This window comes from Passer domesticus, chromosome 13 (assembly GCF_036417665.1).
Source record: "Passer domesticus isolate bPasDom1 chromosome 13, bPasDom1.hap1, whole genome shotgun sequence".
Lineage (NCBI taxonomy): Eukaryota > Metazoa > Chordata > Aves > Passeriformes > Passeridae > Passer > Passer domesticus.
In genome coordinates this window covers 11,611,230-11,631,657 of record NC_087486.1, presented here as the reverse complement: position 1 = coordinate 11,631,657, position 20,428 = coordinate 11,611,230, and the positions used below count along the sequence as shown (strand labels likewise).

The 20,428-nt window shown below is 37.2% G+C and overlaps 2 protein-coding genes across 3 annotated transcripts in view; one reads left to right on the top strand and one right to left on the bottom strand.

Annotated features, from left to right (window-relative positions):
- The window catches only part of GABRG2 (gamma-aminobutyric acid type A receptor subunit gamma2), a 62,618-nt gene extending 52,918 nt beyond the window's left edge, over positions 1-9,700 (bottom strand). The window contains exon 1 of one of the 2 annotated variants that reach the window (XM_064387377.1): positions 8,860-9,700. In XM_064387377.1, the coding sequence (XP_064243447.1) occupies positions 8,860-8,966 (107 nt within the window). In that variant the 5' untranslated portion in view covers positions 8,967-9,700. The remainder of the gene's footprint in view (positions 1-8,859) is intronic. The other variant, XM_064387378.1, reaches the window with a different exon arrangement.
- Positions 1-20,428, top strand: part of LOC135279841 (uncharacterized) — a 418,268-nt gene that overhangs the window by 354,309 nt on the left and 43,531 nt on the right. The window contains exons 12-15 of the mRNA XM_064387383.1: positions 4,244-4,402; positions 11,265-11,369; positions 18,316-18,452; positions 19,754-19,862. Coding sequence (XP_064243453.1) covers positions 4,244-4,402; positions 11,265-11,369; positions 18,316-18,452; positions 19,754-19,757 — 405 coding nt within the window. The 3' untranslated portion in view covers positions 19,758-19,862. The remainder of the gene's footprint in view (positions 1-4,243; positions 4,403-11,264; positions 11,370-18,315; positions 18,453-19,753; positions 19,863-20,428) is intronic.

Sequence of the window (20,428 nt, the reverse complement as noted above, 5' to 3'; positions counted from 1 at the left end):
GTCTTTTGTGTCTTCACCAGTTTTTGGAGAGGAAATGCAGAGTACAAACTCTACCACCCTTCAGTGGGATGTACACAAAATGTCCAGGAGATAACTGATCTTGGTGCCTGGTTATGATGGGCACATCTCAGTCTGCTTTGGTGACACTCTTCTCCACCTCTAGCAAACATAAGTCTGGCTCAGTAGGTCCCAGAAGTGCATCACTTAATAACACATTGACTAATACTTTCATTAGTTTAGTAAGGCTTTCTAGCATTATCTGATTAATTTCTCTTAATGGTTTGGGGTTTTTTCTCATTCTTCCTTCTCCTGCTATCTCTTTTACTCTCTCTTGGAAAATAATCTAAGGGAATTAAATGAAAGTAGAATTTAATGGATAATCCTCAATCTGTTGCAGCAGGCAGAGTTCTGTTTGGATCTGAAGATATCTTGTTGTGGATTAACAAAAGCTTCATATGACCAGAACATGCTATTTGTGTTACACAATATAACATTGAGCCACTAGTGAAGGAAAACATTCATTTGCTCATATCATCCACTTTTTGGGGGACAGGAATTCTGGCAGAGGGTTATTAGGGGTATGTATGGATTCCCTTTAAGGTGCATTTCTCATCAATGTATAGAACGAGAAATATTTTTCAGCAGAACATGGAGCATTCAAAAAGTTGAAGATAAATAGCTCAGAAAGAAAGGTGGCCTTTTATCTCAAGGGTTCACATCAAAGTCCAAGATGACATTCAGTAAAAAATACAATTTCATACATGACTACCTGCATCATTTGAGAGCTTATGCAAACATAAAAGTAAATAACTTCTTATTCCAATCCTTCCAAAAGATCATTATCATCCTTCATTTATTTTAAATGGCTTTTTTACATATATTGATCTTTTATTTCTGGTAATAATCTGTGTATTTTGGTTTAGGTATGGTAAAAATGATATTTCTTTAATGTTTTGCTGGCTGTCTGCAAACAGATGAAAGTTCTGTCTTGTAAGACTAATATTTAGTTTCATACACAATGGCCAGATTTCACAGCTAGGCCTACACATTGTGTTGTTCTTTACTGAATGTGTGAAAATGTCCATGCACTAGATCTGAAAAAATAGAACTGATCCTCAATATACGAGAATCTGTTTTAAACAATAGTGATTTTCTATTTAAGTGGTGATCAGCTATTGCACTAGGATTCTTGTATGATTTACTGAATTTCTATTGCCTGCTATCACTGTGCAGTAACCATAATGCCGTCATTACTCTGGTCACATCAGTGGTGTTTTGTGCCATGTATTTTGCATCTGGCAGCTACCAATAGCAGAGGATAAGAGCAAAAGATAAGGGCAGAAATATCCCTGTAAAATCTCTCCTCTTCCAGAAACATGCAGCTTCACTATTTCCTATAATGAAGTGCTACCACTGATTTTAATGGATTTTAAAATATTTTTCTTCTTTTTGAATCTGTATAAATATTTGCGACCTGCATCACCACACTTATTAAAAATAAAAACATTTTTGTAAGCTTTCAGGGATAATATCATTGCAGGTTCTATGTCCTTTATATAAGAGAGAACAAGAGAGCTGCTGTAGTCAACTTTTTCTGTGTTGCTTAGGACATCACATGAAAAAACATTATGCAGCTGAGGTAGTCATTTACATGGGAAGGTATTTGTTACATTTCTCTTCTGCTTATGCAGTCACTGGTGGTTTTCATCAGCATTAAAGCCTCCTTTTTTGACAGCAGTTGTGTTAAAAATATTACTGTTATATAAATAAGAGGATATCACCGTGTGTCAGACTGAATACCCAATATTCAGTCTGACAAGACTCGCATATTAATTTTCTGTTGCAACTATACAAGTACCCCAGAATCACACTAGATATAATCCTCACTATTCTCTCAAGAGTTTTCTTCAACCTGCCACCATCACCCCTATTTTACCTCAGTTTGTCTGAGCCAGTTTGGAGGTGTTGGAACTTGTGAAAATATGCATCTTCCTCTACCCACTCTCTTTTCATATGGATGAAAAAAAAAATGTACAGTCCTTTTGTAAATTTCTCACATTGAAGGAGATGGTTACACATTCTGATATAAATTATGTTCTAACCACTGCATGTAAAGAATTTAAAAGCAATGTTGTTTTCTTCACTTCTTGGCTTAATGCAAAGCTAAATTTCGTCTTAATTAGAAGAATCAAATAAGCAGGTTACTTCTGGACATTAAAATAGGAAACCTGACCCAATTCAAACAGTAAAGCTCCTACTTACTGCACCAGAGCTCTTCTGAGGCAGGTGCTCACCTAAATAAAATGCCCTTAAAGACATTATACCTCCACAAGAACACACTCTAGGTGAATTCAGACTCTCACGCTCTGCTCCTTACAGCACCATGACAATTTAGGCCATAATCCTTTATCACAAGGAAACATGCAGTGTTTAAAGCCATCAAAAGTCACTTACCAAATTGAGTATAAAAACTTCTGTACATCTAGAATGGACACTTTATGCTATTCCTTTCTCAACTCTCCATCACCTAAAATATCTCTTCACCCTGTTTTTTGTGTGTTGGATATTTTCCCTAGGGGCACTTGTAGTCCCTAATTTCATTGGTGCTCAATGAGTTTAGTCTCATTCTGTGAAAAAGGATCTTCCTTACCTAATAATAATTATAGATGCCTGACTATGGTGGTGGGCTCTTTTTTCTGGAATTTATGGTTCTTTCCTGGTACTTCTGAAGTCTTTTTATTCATTGTATAAGAAACATATCTTGTTCTTAGTAAACAGCTTCCTGTTTTGAGCCCAGAAAGTTTACATCTACTTCCAGTGAAGTTATCTGGATGTCCATTTCTATCATCAGCTGTCATATCGTTTCTAAAAGGAAAATTAATACATATATTTCTCCTGTATTCTCAAAAAGCCTCCCTGGTGCTTGTTCAGGGGTTCCATTCAGAAAAAAAACCAACTCATTTTCTAGAATGGAGACATTCTTTTTTGTCCAGAAGGCCAGGGAAAGACTTATGTGCCACTTAAGATCAATTTACATTACAGTCTGTGGTCTGAAGTGGAGTGTGAAGTTTTAACTGATCATCTGTATAGAATAAAAAAGAAGAAATGAAGGAAAAAAAAACATTTAGAGGTATTGTAAATCAGCTGTAATGTAGATTGAGAGTTTTCTGCAAAAGCATTATGCAGTGTAAGAAACACTTTTTGAAGATCCTTACTGAGTTATAACTTAACTTTGGGTGATTTCTCAGTTCTTAGATAAGACAAAACTACCTGTACGAATCTATACTGGATATATCCTGGCTTTTCTCAGCAATGGACTGACTTCAGTGGAACAGGAATTACTGAGAGGATAAAATGAGGCCCTGCCATGTGAGAAGATTCCCAGAACTGCTGAGATTTTCAGCATTAGGTGTTGGATAGGATGTTGGTTTCTTAGTAGGCAAAACTGGGGAAATGGAGAATTATATCTTATCATTCATGTTAAAAGAAATTTGCATTGCAATAGAAATCTCTTTTAAGTACAACATTAAATTGGCTATGGAGCATGACAATAGGGGAAAAAAACCCAAAAAACCTCTTCAACTCTGACATCCTGTATCAGGTTTTTGGGGGTATTTTTCTTAATCTCTGTGTTTATATACATGTGTCCAGACTCTTTTCAGTGGTGCCCAGCAATAGGACGAGGAGTTATGGCCATAAACAGAAACACAAGAAGTTCCACCTCAACATGAGGAAGAATTTCTTTATGTTAAGGGTGCAGAGCCCTGGAACAGCTGCCCAGGGAGGTTCCTGGAGTATCACTCTCTGGAGAAATCCCAAACCCATCTGTACACATTCCTGTGTCTCCTGCTCCAGGTGACCCTACCTTGGCAGGGGGGATTGGACTGCATGATCTCCAGAGGTCCTTTCCAACCCTAATGATTCAGTGATTCTGTGATTTTCTGAGCTTGAATTCACATTAATCCACCCTCCATCTTCCACTTTGTTTTTCACTTGCAGTCTTACAAACTCACTGCCAGTCTCACACAAGCTACCTCTTTTTCTGCATGAAAGGTTTCTGTGAGTGGGGCTGCAGGTTTGCAAAGCTGCAGCTCAGACTGCACCAGCAGAGAACCCCAGAACACTCCAATTATCCCCATGAATGCTAAAAAAATAAGTAATCAAATGACCACCCTAATAGAATGTAGGACTATATAGGTAGGGAAAAAATAATAATAACAACAAAAATATATATATTTTACAGCTGGATTGGCTGACACTCCCTGTGACAAGGGGGAGGCTGAAGGGACTGAGCCAGCTTCAAATGAGCCAGTGCATCTCTCTCTGCAGGACAGAGCCAGGCACAAGAAGTGACCCTAAAACTGCCTCTGCTTTGGAGCTTACTGGAATGTATGTCTGCAAGGTACTGTGAAAAAATCAACCATCCTACAAATATGTGCATCTGTCACTGGTCACCTGTTTCTAATGCTTTATCTAATAATTTAATAATTAATTATTTAATTCACAATTCAGTTCTCTGTTGGAGAAAGTGGTAGTCATTACTTAAGCATATAGGAGTTTAATTGTACTGGGACTGAGACTTGGAAAGAGTTCCCCTTGACAAGACATTTGCTTCTTTCCTTTTCATCCATTCACTCCTATTTTCCCATTTTAAATTTTTGTGCTACTCCTACAGAATTTAGTGACATATGTCAATAGAGCAAATATAGCATAAATGAAAACAGTGTAAACACAATGCAAATCAACAAGACACTTTTTCCAGATTACTATTAAACATTAACATTTTAAACCCTAAAGACCCTAAAGCATGATTTGGATGGCCATGAAGACGATATATAATATGAAAAATGTGGGAAATATTATATTAAAAGAGCTGATTCCTTTCCAAAGATTTTTACTGTAGTTAGTTTCTGTAGTTTTTTATTACTGGCTTTCACTTTTTAGATTTTCAAAGATTCAAACTTTCTGAAAGACATCTAGCATTGCTTTCCATACTCACTGGAGTATTTTGGAATACATGAGTTTTGGCATGTAGATTATGTTTAGGTGGTTTAGTCACTACAGCAGAAATTAGTCAAAGGGTTTCATCCATATTTCTGAATCATATATTTTCAAGTAGGGAAACAGTAACTGTAGTCTTTTTTTTCCCCATCAAGTTATTAATAATATAATTTAACCTAATTTTCAAATAGACTTTAGGTCACTAGTTTTGGTTGTGTTTTTATGACAATATAGTTGTTCCAAGTTTATGTCCCAGCATTGCAGCTCCCAGCAGTCAGAAGAGCAGCATGGCCATGAAAAACTCCTGGGCAGGCCTTGCTGCCCCTGACCTGCTCAAGTAGGACCTGTGTCCACACAGCTTTAGCTCTGCTGATACAAACACTGGAGGGCATAAAACATTCAGTTTCATGGTATCATAGATAAGGATAAAGCCATATTTTAATAGCACTTAGATCCACATCTTCTATCATGACACTTTCTAAAGGGGATCAATATTTGTGAGGTGAGAAATTGTCTCTTGCTGAGCAGCTCCTTATTCCAGTAAGGAATAGTTTTATCTCAACAAAAAGTTCTGTATTCCTCTGGCTTAGTGTCAGTTACACCCTGTGAGAAATTATTGGAAATGTATGAATAACTGTGGCTGCAGGATTAACACCAAACTGATATTGGCAAGTTTTACAGTAACTCTAAGTGACTGTCCATCTGAAGGATATTCTTGTCATTCTTGTTATTATATCACATCAATTTAAAAGAGCAAAAGAATTTTATTTACACCCATGTTCACTAATTTACTAATAAAAATGCATGTACTCACTTAAGCACCAAACTATTTTGATGCTAAAATGATTGCTTTGTTTATGGGGTTTTTTTGATCAGTCTTGACAGACTTCAATTTTAGACATGTAGTTGCAGCATAAAAATATTGCCATGAAACTACTTGGGCACAAAAAAGTGAAAAAAAAGTCCCACATTTCCCATCTGAACATTATTTCCACTGTATTATGTAGTTCTTGGTGAAATTTGTTAAAGCTCTGCAAAAATAATTTATAAACCCCATGTATAAGTGTGCAGAGTACAGCTTTAAATAATTTTGAAACTTTGCTGGTGAGTTTTATTACATGAAATGTTTTAAATACATGTTGTATGTTCAATAAGGACCATCAAATAATTAGTTCTGATTAAGGTGTACAAATATATTTTCTTAAATAATTTTAAATTGTTTCTTGATCCAAAGATTTTTATGTACAATTTTCAGAAATTGGGAGCTTGATCTGAGGGGTAAGAGGAGGAGAGAACTTTGTGCAGGAAGTTTGCAATCCAGTTATGAATGTCAAGAAACCAACTGGAAAAAAGCACTACTTAAAACTTTAGATTGCCCAGTTGTAAGAATGTACTTTGTGCATTTAATAAAACTGATTCAAATTCTCTGAAGATTAAATACCACAGTGTTGTAAAATGACATTTTTTCTGAGTTCATTCATGATTTACTGGAGCCAATGCTAAGATTTTAGCTACTTGCATTAATGTCTGAGTGGTGTCTTAGCTTTCCTCTTCTTTTTTCAATATTCAAAATATTAATGATTTTGCTACAATAAATTTCTCTATATAGTATTTTTTTGTATTAACAGGGTTCAAATTTGTGCACAGTAATTGTAATCATTATTTTGATCAAATTCTGAAAAATTCTTAAACTTCTGTCTGTATTCTGATTGATGTCAACATATTTATTCAGATGTTTAACATGGAGCATCTTTGTTAGTGTTCAATTGGCTTTTCTAAATTTCAGTGTCCAAGGAAAGTGACAAACAATACAATAATAATGCCCTCTTTCTGAAGTGTTTGAAGACTTTTTAACAAAGAAAACCTTTAATCTATAATAAAAATGGTATGGTATATTCATCTATAATAAATAAATGGCTATAAATAAATAATAACTAAGTTCAACTTTTATAACTCTATCTTGGTCCTTGAGTTTCCAAAACTGATAAGAAAGCTTCTTCTACAATGGGAGGAGGAAAATGTCCTGATTATTAGAATTAAAATCATATATGCATATTGACTCATTTAAAATGTTTCTGTAAAGCACTGAAAATAATTTTCCATTTACTTGTAGCTATCTTGGTCTATGATTTATTCTTCAATATTATGAGGTCAGGAAGCTGCCAGAAGAAACCATCTTGGCTATCAGATAGCTGTGAACAAAATACAGAACTTTTTGTTGAGATAAAACTATAAATTGCATTATGAAGGGTTTCTTCTAAAGCTTATGAAATAATTTTGGCAAAATTCCTCTCAGGCGATGTTTTTCTGAAAGATGAGTGAAAAGAAGGAAGTGTGCTAAAATAAGGATCTGGGATTATTTTAGTGGAAGTTTTATGTCAAAATAATATGAAAACCCATGATAAAATCCTGTAAAAATTGACTTTTCCATTTCTGTATTCAGGTAGTAACCATAACTGGTTCTATAAGGGTCAAAAATACCTCACACCTGTCCTACTCCCAACACCAAAGTAGGCTCATCGAGTTTTATTTCATTTTCTACTCAATTTTCAACCACTTTTAGTTTCTTCTCACAGGAATTCTTTACAAAGTTCTTTTTGTGTGGAAAAAAGTTACTTGAAAACCTAGCAACTTTTCATTTCCCTAGGCAATCATTTTGGCTTTTATTTGGCTTAGAAATAAGATCCTACCATTACAGGTATGAAGTTTGATTTTACTTAAATTAAAAATTAAAAAAAAGAAAAAAGAAAAATAAACCAAACAAAAGAAAAAATAAAGAAACAAAGAGAAAGACCCCACTTTTTGGTATGGTAGTGTCCATGGAAAAGGAAGGAAGGGAAATTTGAGGAGCCTGTGTGAATCCAGCGTTAGTAGTAGCAGAGAGTGGGCACTAACTTCTCGAAGGCATTGGTGACAGCACGGCTTGTGCAGCTGTGGGGAGGGGTCTGTTGCCTCTTGGAAGGCCGCACACTCTGCCGTGCAGAGATTTTTCCTCATCTAACCTGTTAAATGCACAGTCCACACGTTTTTGCAGGGATGTCTGCTCCAGCGCAAAGCCTGGCACTGCAGCAATTCTCCCGCCCTCCACTTTCTGCTGATCCACATATGAACTCCTGCTTCCTGCGCTGTCGGGATTTTCACCCCTTCCCGTTTGCATGCACACACGCAGCAGCATGCCCAGCGTGTCTGCCAGCACACGGGTGTGCGGGGAACATTCACTGCTGCGAACCCCAAAACTATCGCATCCCTGGGGAGCCGCGGCCGTCCGCAGGAGGGATGCGTGGGGCCGGGGCTGTGAGGGACCCAGGGGGCTGTGAGGGACCCGGGGGAGCTGTGAGGGACCCAAGAGAGCTGTGAGGGACCCCAGAGAGCCGTGCAGAGCCGAGCGGAGCCGAGCCGAGCCGCGTCCCTGTCCTTGGTACCAGCCCTGCCCGCGCTCGCCGCGCAGCCCCGCTCAGCCATGATGGGGCTGCCCGCTCAGGGAAAACAAGCAGGGATGCACGGACATTCTGCCCGCAAAACACAGCTGCCCTGTGTAGCTGCATGCACCGGGGCAAGCGATTAATTCAGAGATAAAAGGCTTCGTTAATATGGCACCAAATTCTATGGACACCCCGGCATGTACCACCATCACACACACCCGCTGCTCACCCTCCCTCTGTCCATGTCAGAGCGACAACAATTGTAAGAGAAATAAAACATTCTAAGATCTCAGCTGCCAGAGATGGATGAATGCAATGCCACTATCCAAACCTCTGGCATTCTCACGACAGCTCAGCAAATTCGCAGATTCTTCACCCCCCCCCAGCCCTCCCTCTCCCCCCACCCTCCCAAACAGAATCAGAAAGCACATCTTACCACTGGATGAGAGAGAAGAACAGAAGTGCCCACACCATCATTTTGAGAGAAAATGCAGGATTCAAGAATGCAGTGTTCCCCAGGCTTGTTGGATTTGGAGGAATCATCTCTATTCCAGCCCCCCCACCCCCCCCCCCCCCCCCCAGCTTTTTTCCCCCTTTCCTCTCGGTTGCAGATGGATCCGTCCCCTTCTTTAATTTTTTTTTTTTTTTTTTGGTAGTAGTTCTCCCTCCTCCCTACCAGGTCCCGTCAGTGGGATGAGACATTGCGCCCAGCTGCGGGAATTAATATGCAGGGGGAGAGAAATTAGATCTGCACAAGCCCTTTGCAGATATAATCAGAAAACGTCAGCTCTGGCAGCAGGCAGCAGCTTCCAAATCTAGGGAAATAATATAATTGGGAGAAAAGGAAAAAAAATGGAACCCAAACAAAAAGCGAAAATCACAGACACTCACAGAATAGAAACAGTCAAGGAAAGGAGCACATACACATTTACGGAGCCGCTGACACACATGCAGGAAAATCCAATAAAGCAACAAAGAGTAAATGAGAGGGGAAACAAACCAAAAAAAAAAAAAAAAGACTAAAGCAATGGAGCTTCTGCCTGAATGCAGATTAACTCTGAGGTCAAAGTGGAAATGATGCACTCTGCTGCAGCACAGATTAACACATGCGTGGTGTCAGCCAGGGTGCTTTTTAACCTTTGATTACACTTATGCAGGCAGCCTGGATTTTCATTTTGGAGCTGAGAAGGATTTGGCAGGCATAAAAAAGGAGGTTGGAAGGAAAAGCTTGCCCTGTGCTGCTGAGCATCCTCATTTTTCTAAACAGCGTGGAAATCGTGATTGCAAAGGGGGAAAAATGAAAGGTTGGATGGGGGAGTGGAAAAGGGAGGGATGGTTGTTGCTAAGTAACTCAGGAAATGGGGAAAGCAGCATTGGTGGAGTCGGTATGAATGAGGTGATTTAGTGTGTGATAGGATCGGGTGAATATACAAGGTTTTTATCTCCCCTCCCCCAAATAAAAGAGGCTACACAGACACAGGAAACACTTCCTGGCCAGAGGGGAAACGCTAGAGGACTATGGAAGATGAATGCTGCCAAATTTTGGAACCAGAATCCCAAATTCCATTGTCCAAAAATGCAATTTAGTAACTAGTAGTGGAGTATATATTTCAGGGAATCTCAGGATTTCCTACAGTAAGAGTGCTTCAGTCTAAAATAGGTACTTGGACTACGATCTACAATAACGTTTTTTTAACTCCCCTGTTTTTTTGTCTAGATCCAAGTAAATATAGACAGTAACAAGCCTACCCAATGACATTTATGAACTGGAAAGTTGGGCAAACATAATCACCAGGAACATTTTTTTTCCATCCAAAGCTCACTTTTCTAAAACTTCAGGAAGAAATAAATAAAAAACTATCAAAAAAAAAAAAAAAAAAAAAAACCTTAAATGATGGGAAAGTGAAATGTTCCCAATAAAATAAAAACATCAAAATTTCCTGCTGGACTTAGTCTTGTCTGAAGCAAATTTGAGACTTGGATTCTGCTCAAACCTTTTAATACCCTGGACAATCTGTTAATTCCCAATGTCCAAATGCAGAATAAAATTTATCCATCAGAATTAGATACAGTAGTTGCTTTCTCAGAGTCTCTAAAAACACAGATCCAGCCTTCAGCCATCAAGTTAATTTTTTCTGTTTCCAAACACAATGCATTCAACTATAACAATAATCAATAGATCAATACTATTAGTTGAATTATATACATTTTGCTTCCTGTATAATTTGATTATTATTGGAGCCAATACCTAACCCAGTCACTGTATTTTTATCAGTGTTTACAAACAAAATAGCAAGTTGCAAACCTTTTACTTAATATTTCCAGTCAATGGTCTTATTATTAATTAAGTTATTCCACCAACATGTGAAATACAGCTTCTTCAGTGATAGAAAGCTATAAGATATTTTAAATACTCTCCCCATATCTCTCTTCCCCTCAGTGTTTATATATACATATATATATATATATATATATGTATATATATATATTTATGTGTGTATGCATGTTCAAATATCAGCATTTGCTCATGGTTCAATTCATTACCTGTAAACATGACACTTCTGTGATTTTATTGCTGTAATCTCCCTCATCAGTTATCACAACATTCCTTTAAAGGATGAGAATTCTGTGTATACTTTGGTGAGGGAATCAAAATTGTTGATAGCTAAGAATTTGAACTGTGCAAACATTTATTGTTTGGCTACTGCAACCGTGTCTGCACAAGCATGGCAGCTTTTACTCTGCACTTTTTTTTACTGAAAATTTGTTCCGTTAGCAAAGTCTTCTTGTCTGAAAAGAGCTCCTGGATTCCTACAATATTCTTATGCCCTTTCATTCCAGAAGGTCAGCTCATTATTCTTGCTGAGGCAAGGGGTCTGCAATAGAAGAAAAACCTGCAGGTGTCAAAGCTTGAGGAAGTTTTCCAGGTTTCCCATCACACAGATGGTAAGCAAAAAAGAAGTGGATACTGTAATACTAATCCTGCTCTGAGATGTAAAAGATGTAGAAGACCATTGATAATATTATTCCTGTGGGTACTTTATTAGCTGTACCTTCTATTCACATTGTTAATTGGTTATCAGTGGGTTTTGATAGACAAGCATACTCTGAAAATGGTGTGGATTTTTTTGCACTTGCAGCACCATATTATGGTAAATTTTTCATCCCAGACCCATCAGCTTTAATTTGTATTTCAGCTGCCTGCAATTGACATTTAGGCATTGACTTAGGCAGTGGGAATTAGGATCTTTGGCCTCTGTTGCAGTCAGTAGATCACACAATGGCCAAGTCAGGCTTTTGAGTGCTCCTAGATAAGATCATTTCAATGCTAAAATACTTGACCCCAATACATAAAACTTATCAAAACCAACAATCAAGCAATACCAATTTGCCTCTAAGTAATTTTAAATGCAAATTTGTCCTTGCAGTTCTTTGCAACCTCAGTCTGAAGGAAAGGAAAGTAAACCCACATTTTATGCTTAAAGAATTTCAATATTATTATATTATGCTGATAGCCTCTGCTAGGAAAAATTTCGTTTATCTGTACTGCCGTAGAAAACAAAAATGTACCAGGCTGTTTTCTCTCTGAACACACATTGTCTTTGAAGCACAGTGTTCTTTTTTCTGTACCCACAAGCTCTATCAGACACTGATATTCTAGGATTCCATCATAATAAATTATCACAAAGGATCAAATTTACATGAGGACACTGCCTAGTGTGAAATGTTTTCCTGACACCTTTTGTGTGATAAACCAATCCCACATAGTAACTTGTCCCTGGGCAAAAATGTGGTATCTTCAAAACAATTTCAAGTTTTTGAAAAAATTGCCTTACGAAGAATAATTAAGCACAGAAGTCATTGTTCCAAAAAGATGCATTCTCTATCATATTGTAAGAGTATCTTAGTCAATATGGTAGACACCTTGTACATTTACAAGGGAGTTCTCAGCTCCTATGATTTCCTATGTGTCCAAGGATAACATGGCTTTTCCTTATCCTAAAGTTATTTATTTTCTGTGTATCAAATATTAGATTGCACATCAGAAAGGAAGAAGAAAAAGATACATGTAAAAAAGCAAGTGCAAAAGTAGGTGTTACAAAAGATGCATAAAGTAAAAAAAGGACTTTGTCAATGTCAATATCTTGCCAGATTGTTTTTATCACATGTTCTTATCTGGAAATTCTTTCTGTTTCAGCTTGTTGTTCCTTGTGTTGCTTTAGACAAAAACAAAGCAAACCACCAAAAATAAAGTGCTCATTTCTCTCTCTCTCAAATGGCACAGGATTTGGGTAGAGGTAACTGGCTTATATGGGTCATGCTGAGGATGCTTTCTTAAAGGCATAAGAAGGAAACATCTAGGCAGTTAAATTTTCTATTATTGTGCTTTATGAGACTATTTATTACATGTCAAGTAACATTTTGATGCTTAGAAAAATACATTAACTACTGTTTTAAATTATTCTTATTCTGAAATAAAATATCCCAGGTATAAATAAAATGACTTTTGAACTGCATGAATCTACATATTTTTAAAAATAACTTGTATAAAGCTATTTATAAATATATATTTTATAACAGTAGTTACAACATTGATAACATTTTGCATTCTTCAAAGACCCTTCTAGCATATTTTAGCCCTGGGTAAATGTCTTAATACTGAACTCCTGAGGAAAATAGCATCCAATATAAGGCATTTCTTTGATGGGATTCCAGGATTTGATGTAATCTCTTTTTTTTTCCCATGGTCTACCTTTTAACACATTTTCTGGTCATGAATAGGTGTATAAATGCATATTGAAACATGGAAAACCTAAAAATTAATCTTGAAACACTGCTGGGAGAAAGGTAGGTCATGGTTTTATACATTTATTACTGCACATGTGTGTTCATGGTTGTGCATGGGAGGATTTCATTTAGAGCACCCAGACACCTCGTTCTCTTTTAATCCATGTGCTCAAAATACAGTGAGTCTGTGAAGGAGGGGTATGGGGGTGGGCTGAACAAAAACTGCACTAGATAAGTGCTAGACTAAAATCATCGTTTGGAGATGGTTATTGACTGAATCAACATAAAATCTGGACCTTTCAAAGAGCTTTGTGAACCAAGCCCAACACGATTATTGCCTCTGCACAAATACATACATTTATGCCAGTACCAAGTAGATGAACTCAGAAGTATAGTGCACAATGTATCCTACCATAGTTCTGTCTATTTTTTCCAAATGTAACCTAAATATAACTATTTGTTATAGTATTAAAAAATAGACCCATCTTAATATTGGATCTCGCTGCTACTTTTCCCTGGTAAATATTGGATGAAGTCAGAAATATTGCCTATCATGGTGCAGAATATGGATGCCACAGAATTTTGAAGTAGGACTCCAAGGTATATTTAATTATTTAACTGGAAAAGTATTGTTTAAACATTGTTTCAGTCCTTTTTATTTGGAACATGATTCACTTAAACTGTCAGAATAAAAGAAAAAAGGCTAAATAGGTTAAAAATAGTAATTCATTCAAGAAACCCTTTGAGCTGAAGTCACCTTCTTAGAATATTAAACATACTGCATTTTTTTTAAAAAAAGCCAAAATCTTATGCTGCTTGGAAGATTATTTTTAAAGAATTATTTTAAAGCTTAGTGATTAAAATTGAGAAGTGTTTTCTAAGACACTACCACATACAGTGGTACTGCAGGATTTAATACAAAGTGAACATTTTACAGATAGATATTATTCAATCTGTATCACCAGGTTTCTATTCAAAGCAATCACTTTCCAAGTACTTGACTTAAAAGAAAGAATTCTGGTAGCCTAATACAACCAAAGCACAACCCTAAAATACTCTGTTTGCTTACTTGCTTTGATCTTGTGCTAAAACAGTAAAGAAAACAAGTTGTTGGCTAAGAGCTCTCACACTGCGCTTAGATGTACAAGCTCCTGCCAGGAACAGGCTTACCAAATGTTGTTTTGTGCTGCAAACATCTAAGATGCTGTTATCATCAAACTCTTGGAGCAAACTGCATTCCCCATCTCCCTGCACCTGACCTGATTTCGCTTCCTTACCCTGTAACCTCACCCAGAGCCCAGTTCCTTCACACTAAATTCTTATGAGAAGGAGTCACCACACTAAGATACTTTCTGAGGAATAAATTAGTGGACATTTTTCTGAACAGTTTTGTTAATGTCTAGGAGAAGTTTCTGCTTCTCGGGAGTTTTGAAGAAGCACGATTTTGAGGAGTCATTTACTGATATGTATTCACATATGTCAGTCTTGTGCACAATATTTCACATGTTTATACTGAGAGCTTAGATCTGAACCCTGTGTTAAACTACACCTTCCTCCTCATGCTTGCCTTGTGCTGAATCTCTAAGTTTAAGATCACTTTGAAGCCATTCCAGGAAGCCAGAGTGTGCTTCCTGTACTCAAGCACCAGCCAAGAGGGAAAGGAGAATGCTGGAGTTCTCCAGCTCTACTCCTAGGGTTGAGAGAGAGTGGCAATGCTCCTTTCTGGGGTGATGACAGAATCTACATGAAGGAACAAGGGAACCCTTTTTACATAGTTTGCACTTTCAGTGGGACAGGTTGAATTCTGTTGTTCATAAATATGATTATTACCCATGACTACTCAACCTACTCACATCTTGTTCTGGATATTACCTGCATGTAACTTGTAATTGTATATATTGTCTATTTAGTAATGAGAAAGGAAGAAATACCCTGTGCACAGTCAGCAGTAAATACCAAGGGAAATACACATTTGAAATGTTGAAAGGGTGCTTTCTCATAGCTGTGTTCTAGCACTTGAATATATGTGTATTGGAATGAAATGAAACAGGTCTTCTTCCAATCAGCTATGAAACAGCACATTTCATGGAGCAATATGCTTGCAAATGTAATTTCATCAGTGTATACTCACATTTGGCAGGATTAATGTGTTCTGTAAATGATATGTTTTTGTTCTAAGTCATTGTATATATAACTTTTCTTATTTACTACTACAAAGAAATAATGCTCTTGAGGCTGCCAGATCTGTTTATTTAAACTGTGCACATCTACAGTATTATTTTTATTCCCATATGAAGAATGAAAATTTTAATAGACCAGGAAATCATGGTTCATTAATTTATTAGTTTTTCACAATATATAATGCAACATTATATATTGTGAAAGAATAAAGAACATCAAAATCAGATGCTTGGTTTCCGCCTGATAAAAATAACTTGGATACCTTAAGAGAATGATTGCTTCTTTCAAAAAAAAGTGAATTATCAGCTTTCCTATTAAGAGATATATTTTTTTCGGAAAAGTAGTGTAGAAATCCTGACAAGAGGCCAAAGGAAGCAGTTTGAAATGCATGCTTAGGAAGTCTCAACAAACCTTGATGCAATTTAAGAGTATATTTAACTGCTGTCTGAGCCCAGGACTTTGCACAAGGAGGTGAAACCTTCTTTTTTATTGTTGCAGGAAGAGGCCACTACTTGACAGAAAACTTAAGCCTCAGAATGTCACATTTCACAAGTGTAATCTCTATATTTTGAGTAATATTTTTACTGTTTCTGTTTTTCTCTCTTACCAAGAAAGTGAGATCTAAAAGTAAAATAGGTGATGTTTGGAAATCTAAATCCTGAATTTCTTCAGCAGTGAATATTTTAAGACACCAGTCTCCAAAGCCTGTGTGATAGCAGACACTCAGGGATGGCAGTCCTTCTATCAGACACAGCATCACTGACTTTCTGTAGTTCTTATTCCTTTTGTATAGAAAATCTGATTTGATATGTGTTGTTTGTCTGGCATTTTGCTTAGTGTTCACTAACACTGATCCACAAGCTCTGTATTTCCAGGCCAGATTTGGTATTTCCTTTAGACAGTTTACATAATCTTAAGATCTATTTTGGTGTGTCATTATTTCCTGTGATTGCAATATTCAAAGTCTATTTCCAGCAGCAAAGTAGTATTTCCTCCCAAAGTAACTGAGAAAATCTTCCTGTCATTTGTGTAGGACCACATTGGGACACAAATGTGGTTCCATACAGGCTGAGTGGAGCAGGAATGGCTGCATGGGAATGGATCCAGGGTGCTGAGGGCTGTGAAAGCCTTACAGCTCGCCCTGCCAAGGGAATGTTATGTCCATTCTGTATAATCATTGCAAATGGTTTTAGATTCTTCCTCCAAAAAACAGGAAGTAAGGGAAGTAAAAAGCCATAAACAATGTTTTCTTCATGCAGAAGGAGGCAGCCCATTGTCTCTGTTTGAGAAAGAAGATGAAACAGAAAAAAAAAATGTATTAAACTCATTATACTAATTGTATAAACTCGTTATACTTATTCTGCAATGTGAGGATTTGCAAGAGCAGAGTTTTCAATACAGCATTCATCATCTGTTTTTCATGTCTGCATTTGAGCTATAAGTTTGGTTTATTTTGGGTTAATCTTTTTAACTTTACATTAAGCTGAAGAAGAAACCTCATATTTTGGCCATGTTTCTGCTCAGAGTAAGCTCTTTTGATCTTGCAGCATTGGGAAGGATCACTTTCTGTGCAGGGAATGTAAATGCACTTTGGGAGTGATAGCTGATAACAGTTCATGTGTGCTAGCACAAACACATTTTTTGACTCTGGACTTTTGATGTCATGCTATGACATTCTTATGGGCAAACTAAGGATATTTGATCTAGTTCTAGAAATTTCTCCTCATTAAGTTAATAGGGGCAATCAAAGCTTTTGTTACCACAAAAATAAAGGTATGCAATATTGATTTACATGAGGGAAAAAAAAAGTATATTGCTTGCAAGATCAAAAGAAAATGGAAGGAAAAAAGTGACTTCCAAGGATGTTACATAAAGTTCATTGTTACTTTCCATCTCTGTCTCTTAAGTTCAGTTTTGTGACATGAAAGTTCACCACTAAGCAATGACTTCCAGGACAGTATTCCTAAGAAGAACCTGAACCCTGTTACTTTTCATGTTATTTGATCTTGTATAACTTACAACATACTCAGAACAGTAACTGCATTGAAAATCTCTTCAAACTGCTTGGACTACAAGAGACTTGTCTTTTATTCTTCTTTCCTGCTTGCATATAGTGTGGATTCGTTTGCATCTCTAAGTGACGTGGCCCATATACTCATGACAAAAAAAATGAACCTGAATCATCCCTTCTCCTCTGAAATGTAGATTGTGTGATGATCTCAGATGCAGATCAGATCCTAGGTTTTACCTAATTTAACAGATTTCTGCTGCTGTGCCTCTCTATGGTTTTAAGCTTTCAAGAATCCTATTGCCCCAAAATATAAATTTCCTAATATAAGCAGTGACACATCAAGGGAAAAGTGCTGAAGTGATGTAGTTCTATATATTCCACTTAGTAAGCCAAGCTCATATTGAAAGAAACTGTGAAGGCTTATACTCACTTCTCTGCCCCTAACTGGCTGCCACAGTTTATTTTTTCAGATGAAATAAGGCTTCAGAAACTGCTCTGAGACCGTACAGTGACAGGAAGTATAGAAATTGTAGAATTTAGTATTTGACTCTTTTCATTACTATAAAGGTCTCAGAACTGGGACAGAGAACACAAAGTCTCTCTAAAAACCTGTCATAGGAAAATGTAACATCACCAGGCTGAAGCCTGAGGTCTGGGTTGAGATGTACACAGGGAATCAGACAGGCAGGAAGGGACAGCATGATATCCCTCATCCAGTTCCTATTCAGAAGAGCTGTCAATGCTGATGGAATTTAAACCAGATCTTGCTGTTCAGGTCTAGAAAGGCATCAAGGTTAGAGATTTCACAGCCTCTCTGTGCAATTCATTCTAATCTTTAATTGTGCTGACAGTGAATCATTTGTTCTCTCCCTTTGACTAACTCTTATCTCTGGCACTGCCTTCTGACCCCAGGGAGCTGCTCCATGTGCAGCCCCTTCCCTGGTCCTCTGGGGACTCGCTGGTGTTTATCAGTTGAACAACTGTACAAGTTCTTGTCTTGAAGCCCCCAAAAAGGACACAATGATCCAACGTGCTCTGATGAAGGCCAGGTAAAGGTGAGTGATGACTCCCTCAGGTTTGCCTTCATCCCTGCCATGACTCCTGTTTCCCTGTCAGTGAGTCCCCAGCACTACTTGGGGAGGAATTATTCCATCCCATTGCAGTACTTTATAGCTATTCTTACTGAATTTCATTTTATTCCTTCAGCCAAATGCAGCCTCTCTGAATGGCAGCCCTACTCACGAGCACATTGACACCATGCCCTAGCTGCTCTCATCCACAAACTCAATGGGGCTGCATCCAGTTTCTTTTAGTGCCCAGTTTTGCAAACAACAAAATGCAAAATCTAAAGGCTCTGTCTAAACTAGAGGGATAACCATTATGTTAATTTCCTTTTACACTAAAAATTTAAAATTAAAAAAATTATTGTAAAGTACCATGACTGGGATCTTCCCAAGAGTATATTTTAGTTTCTTTATTTGGCCTGCTTTGAATGTTACCTGTTTGTGAATCTTCTCATGGAAAAAATATTTAAAATAATTAATCTTAAATGCCTCTATTTTCAAAGGATGCTCATTTAGTTTCCTGGTTCTTTTACACTAAATGCTTTACTGTCAGAGGGGCTGTTTCAACTAATGAGACCGTACAGCACTATGCATATGTTTCAACACAATCCCATTAGCACTCCAGTAAATTAAATTGCATTTTGAAGCAAAAATAACTAAAAAAAATGTTCAAATAAGTTTTAACATATAAAACATTGTAATGCATAATCAGGCGAAGTTACATATTATCATTGCAATGATAATTCTTAAACAATTTTGCTGTTGTTAAAGTTGGTCATGTTATAATCATGATGAGACAGCGTTGTCTAGTTTGAAATGGTGTGTACTATCATTCCAGGGGCTAGACTAAATATTAATATGTATATTAATAACAAAACAAATTAAGAAAATTTAATTAAACCAAATACTGAGAAAGCTTCATTTTTAATATTCCTCTACCTATTGTCACTGTTAGAGACATTGAACCAGGTAGAAATTAAATTAGGAGAATCCAAAAATGTATCCACTTGAAAATGAAGTGTCCTCTCTGACATAGCAGTGAATCCATGAGTAAATTGTTACAGCAAGAGACCATTCAAAGGAGGCTTTCAAGTGCTTTTTAATTATTGGTTAGATGTTACACATTCCTCGTTATTGAGAATAGTGTCTCAGGAGCTGTAAACCAAGATTTATTTTACTGAAACTTTTGATCTTTCTCCATTCAGCAAATATTGATTTAATCTTTCATACTTCTCCCAAAGAACAAGCCAAGAAACTAATGGACTGAACACTTTGATCTTTGTCAGATGATGCCAATAGCAGTGGATGTCAGGGTGAATCCAAAGCAGAGGTTAACCTGCTGCTTTTCTGCCTGAAGTTTAGCAGTGGCACCTGCACCATCATTTAAGCCAGAAGGTAAATGGAGATTAAATTGGTTGGGTTTTTAAGGGATACCACTTAACTAAGTTTTGTATTGTTTCATAGCAATCCTGAGAAAAAAATGGAATCAGCTTTTTATGCCTCTAAGTTAGCAAGTTTGCACAATCACAAGCCAAACATTTCATTATTTATGTGTTATTCACCACAGGTTGTAGGAATATAGAGACATGTGGTGAATATTACATGTTTAGAATCAAAACTGAAATTTCATAGACCTCCTCAGAGACATTGGAAATCAAAAATTCAGAAATGTTAACTTGTTTAAAGCTGATTACCCTACTGGCCATCTTGAAATAGATGAGCTCACTCCACTGCACAATTTGGCTTTGAAATACCCAGGAAGGGAAGGATGCACCTAGCCCAGGGTTGTGCATCGTTGGGGTGGGGAAGGATTGTAGGCACAGGGTTCAGTGCACTCTTTGGGTTTGTGGGTATCGTGTCCTATGATGTAGGATCACCCTCACCTTCTGTTAACAAATGCTCTTCTTTGAACCCGCTCCACTCAGTTGCACCTCCCAGGTGTTCATTCCAGGCTGCTGCTG